At 42.1% G+C, this 4519-nt stretch overlaps 2 protein-coding genes across 3 annotated transcripts; both read left to right on the top strand.

The window, feature by feature from the left end:
* Nucleotides 1–273: 273 nt before the first annotated feature.
* Nucleotides 274–942, top strand: LOC139196871 (secreted RxLR effector protein 161-like). Its single transcript, XM_070823222.1, has one exon. It carries the CDS (start codon nt 274–276, stop codon nt 940–942), a length of 669 nt encoding a protein of 222 aa, XP_070679323.1.
* Nucleotides 943–2255: 1313 nt separating this feature from the next.
* Nucleotides 2256–4519, top strand: LOC103440904 (probable membrane-associated kinase regulator 2). Of its 2 annotated transcripts, none has more exons than XM_008379694.4 (2): nt 2256–3823; nt 4087–4519. In XM_008379694.4, the coding sequence occupies exons 1-2, from the start codon at nt 2521–2523 to the stop codon at nt 4164–4166; spliced, it is 1383 nt and encodes a 460-aa protein (XP_008377916.3). In that variant the 5' UTR covers nt 2256–2520; the 3' UTR covers nt 4167–4519. The 2 variants fall into 2 exon arrangements, with proteins under 2 accessions (XP_008377916.3, XP_008377856.3); XM_008379634.4 differs by having other exon boundaries at nt 2360–3823; nt 4057–4519.

Here is a 4519-nt window from a genome sequence, read left to right as displayed (position 1 = left end):
CCATAGGTGTTCATATAGAAGTCACATTCCGGATTTGCAATCGTTGCAGTTTATGTCGATGACATGAACCTCATTGAGACTCCCGTAGAGCTTGAGGAAATTGTTGTACACTTGAAATCGAAATTTGAGATGAAAGATTTTGGGAAAACTTGATATTGTCTTGGCCTAGAGATCGAGAATTGTTCGGATAGAATCTTAGTACATCAATCGAACTACACCCAAAAAGTGTTGCGTCGTTTTAATGAGGATAAAACGAAGCCTTCGAGTACACCTATGGTCGTTCGGACTCTAAATGCTAAACGAGATCCTTTCCGTCCAAAGGAGGACGAGGAAGATATTTTGGAATCCGAAGTTCCTAACCTAAGTGCAATTGGGGCTTTATTATACTTGGTTCATTGCACTAGACTTGACATCTTCTTCGTTGTGAATCTTTTGGCAAGATACAGCAATGCGCCCACACGCATGCATTGGAATGGTGTTAAAGACATTTTTCGCTACCTCAAGGGTACAACGGATTTGGGATTGTTCTATACCCACAAATCTTCGAGTGTTGCCGCCCCTTATAGTCCTCGGATTGATTTTTGCCTTGTTGGTTATGCAGATGCTGGATATCTGTCTGACCCACATAGAGCACGTTCTCAAATAGGTTATGTCTTTACCGTTGGAGACACCGCTATATCTTGGAGGTCTACCAAGCAAACACTAATTGTGACTTCGTTGAACCATGCTGAGATTCTCACCCTGCATGAAGCATTGCATGAGTGCTTTTGGCTGAGAGAAGTTATGGGACATATTCGAATCACTAGTGGTCTTACATCAATCGTTGACCTTCCTACGATGATCTTTGAAGATAATGCGGCATGTATCGAGCAGTTGAATAAGGGATACATCAAGGGAGACAATACCAAGCACATAGCGTTAAAGTTCTTTTACTCACACTAGCAACAACAGCATTAGAACATTAAAGTCAAGCAAATTCGTTCCCATGACAACCTGGCTGATCTCTTCACCAAGTCAAGTCTACTTTTCAGAAGTTTGTTCACGGAATCGGTATGCGTAAATTATTTGAGTTGAATCGCTTGTAGTTCTCTTATTTAGAAGTTTTGTCTAACTCAGGGAGAGTATCTAGAAGCATACTCACATGATCTTAATGTACTTTTTTTCCTACGGTTAGGAGCATTTTCCCATTGGGTTTTTGCTACCTAACGAGGTTTTAATGAGGCATCCATCATGGGATGATCATACTCCGTTGAGTTCACTACTTTCGTCTAGTTTGACGTTTGTTTTAGACATTATGCATACTTCTCACTTTTCTTCTTAGTCTATGGATTTTTCCTATGCCTTGGGTTTTACTATAGCGAAGTTTTGTGAGTTTTACTACAAATACATACTTCACTTAAATTTGAGACTTGTGACCACCCGTTGTGCCGATGACTTCATCAACTATTCTACCTTATCTGCTGAAGATCTGATGCGATGATTTGTTGAGTATTTACACACTCAAGAGGGAGTGTTGCAGTCATATTTAGAATAGGAATGTGATTGTGTAAATCTTAGTAGATATGAGAATGTATCTTATATTCGTATTAGGAGTAGATTACCTATTAAATGTTGTAATCGTAAAAGGAAAGGTTTTTACCTATCCTACTACTATAAATAAAGGCACAATGTGGTGAATCAAACACATTTCACAATTAAATCACTCTCTCTTCTCCCTCAATATTATCGGCCCTTCTCTCTAAACCTTAGATCGTTCAATCAAATAGGCCTACAATAAAATATTAATTTCACAAACTACTCAAGAAGAACACGTATCTTAGAAGAAAAATTGCAAATTAAGATGGAAAATTAGTAGTAAGTTGTTCAGAACTCTCAAACTTGTGAATAAAAAATTTTAAATTCGATTCTCACTTGATAAAGTAAATTTAAACTACATTAAGATAGATAATCATTGTTTAAAAAAATTGAAAGTGAGAGTAGGAAAATAGGTCGTATAGGAGAAATTTATTATTGTGACGATAACACAGATGATATATCATATGTTTTTATGTATGTGGTGGGAAATTTTATATTTTAAATTATTAATATTTTAACACATATATTTTACTATTTATATAATAACACATAATGTACCATCTCGAATCACGAACATTTTAAAAAACCTCTCGTCGTATAGATGCTGTAGTGTACTCTCCCTCTATTAATTCGTCTCTGTCGCTATTATTATCTTTACTGGGACGCGACTGTTCTCCCTCACATGACTGCCCTGCACTGCCCTGCAAGGCCCGTATTCACTACAAACAAATTAACCCTACCCCGTCGTCTCTCTCTCTCTGACACTTTTACGGTTTCACCCCTCTCTCTCTCTCTCTCTACCCATCACTTGCATTTTCAGTAGCGGTACTACTCTCTTTGCAAACCCATTCTTCTACGCAAACCCCTGCCTTTTCCCTCTCCTTTTCTCTCTCTCTTTTTAGTCAGTATACCCACTCCTTCTGCCTTATACTGGCTCTCCCAACCATGGAAGCTTTCAGCTTGCTCAAGTACTGGCGAGGCGGTGGTGCTGTGTATGGCACCCCCCTTCCTAATTGCCCCGACACTCCTGATTCTGCTAAAATGCGCACCCCCACCACCACTTCACCCACCACCACGATCCTCACCGCCGTCGCCCAAAATGACGACGAAGACACCGACGACGACGACGGCCCTTTCTTCGACTTGGAGTTTGCCGTCCCTGACGAAGATGAAGCGGCCGCCGCCCAAACCCACCAGCCCTGTGGAGACGGAGATTGTACGGACGACAGCGACGAGGAGGCCCGACTAGAAGACGACGACGGCGATGACGAGTCTGACGATTGTGATGATGGAGAGGGGGAGTTCAACTTCACTGTCTCTTCCGGGTCGAGCCAGGACCGTACGGACGACCCGAATCTGACTCTCTCTCCCTCCGACGACTTGTTCTTCAAAGGGAAGCTTGTGCCCATCGAGCCGTCGTTGATTGAGTTCAACCCATCTGAAGAATCCAACTCCAAGCCCCAATTCGCCGGCTCATTGTTGAAATCGGCCACCAAGTTTCGTGTTTTCATGCTGGGTTTGAAGAAATCGAAGTCGAATTCAAACGCGTCGGAAAAACCAGAGAAAACGGAGCCGCCGGCCGTGGGGTCCGTTGCGGCGGTTTCGAAAGAAGCGCCGCAAAAAACCCAGGAAAAACCACCGGAAGAGGAACCGCCGCAAAAGCAGAAACAGCAGGGGAAGCTTTTCACGGTGAAATTCAAGGTGGAGGAGGTCCCCATTGTGTCTTTGTTTACAAGAGACAATAGCTCGAGAATCTCTACAGCTAAAAAGTCTCAGACGACGACCCAGGAGAAGCCGACGCCGATAAACGCTTCTGAAGAATCGGCTTCTGAGGAAAAGCGCTTTTCCAAAGAGGTAATGCAAAAGTACTTGAAAATGGTTAAGCCGCTCTACGTTCGCGTTTCAAAGAGGTACGGCGAGAAGCTTAGACTGTCTGGGCAGCTCAGCTTGAACGGCTCAACAGCGGCGCCGGCTGAGGCTGAGAAGACCCAACCGGGAGCAGAAGTGTCGGAGCCCCCGCCGGCGACTGCGAGCAATGCGAAGAGTGGTCAGAAACAGGGGAATATCCCGGCTGGGCTGAGAGTGGTCTGCAAGCACTTGGGGAAGAGTCGGTCGGCTTCTTCCGCCGTAGCCGCGGCTCCATCGGGCGCCGTGGTCACTCAGAGGAGGGATGATTCGCTGCTTCAGCAGCAGGACGGAATCCAAAGCGCCATCCTGCATTGCAAGCGTTCCTTCAATGCCTCCCGAGGTACTTTATATTAATTTTTAATTATTTTAGAAAATTAATATTAGTATTCTAAAAATTTCGTTTTACATTCTAAATTTTTTATATTTAGAAAAAAATATATATTTATAAGGAATGTAAAGTGATATTTTTACAAGACGAATAATACTTTATTTTATTTATCATTATTTCCTTTTGTTTATAATTAATTTGACCAATTTAATTTTAATTTTTTGTCTTTATTTATTTCGGGTAAGATTCGGACACTAACCTACTGTCTCGGTCAGTGAGCGATCCCTCGAACGAAAAAAAGTCAGTTGAGATGTCACGCAAGTCGTCGGATCAAGGCGCAGGAGGTGTGCTTTAACGGCCGAGATCTTTTTCCGCATGCTTTTTTGGCGGGAAATGGGGGGGAGTGGTCAAGTCAATGTTGCTGTTTGTTAATCATGCTCAAATCAAAGAAGGCCAAAAGGGGCAGTGGCCAGGTTTTCTTGTTAATTATTGTAAATTGCTTTTAGAAAAAGCCAGAATATGGAGGAGTAGGAGATGTCTGTAGAAACTAGTAATTTTGTGTTTTGCAAGTTCTATGAGCTTTAGCTTAATTTTGAGTTAGTGATAATTAATCACAAAACCCAAGTCATTCTGTTAATATTGTAGCCTAATCTTTTTGTGATATGCATTATAATATCGTAGCCTAATCTTTTTATGGGTATTGATAAA

The sequence above is a fragment of the Malus domestica genome, chromosome 06 (assembly GCF_042453785.1).
Source record: "Malus domestica chromosome 06, GDT2T_hap1".
Taxonomy (NCBI): domain Eukaryota; kingdom Viridiplantae; phylum Streptophyta; class Magnoliopsida; order Rosales; family Rosaceae; genus Malus; species Malus domestica.
The sequence above is the reverse complement of the archived record's forward strand: the minus strand, read 5'-3'. Positions and strand labels throughout refer to the sequence as shown.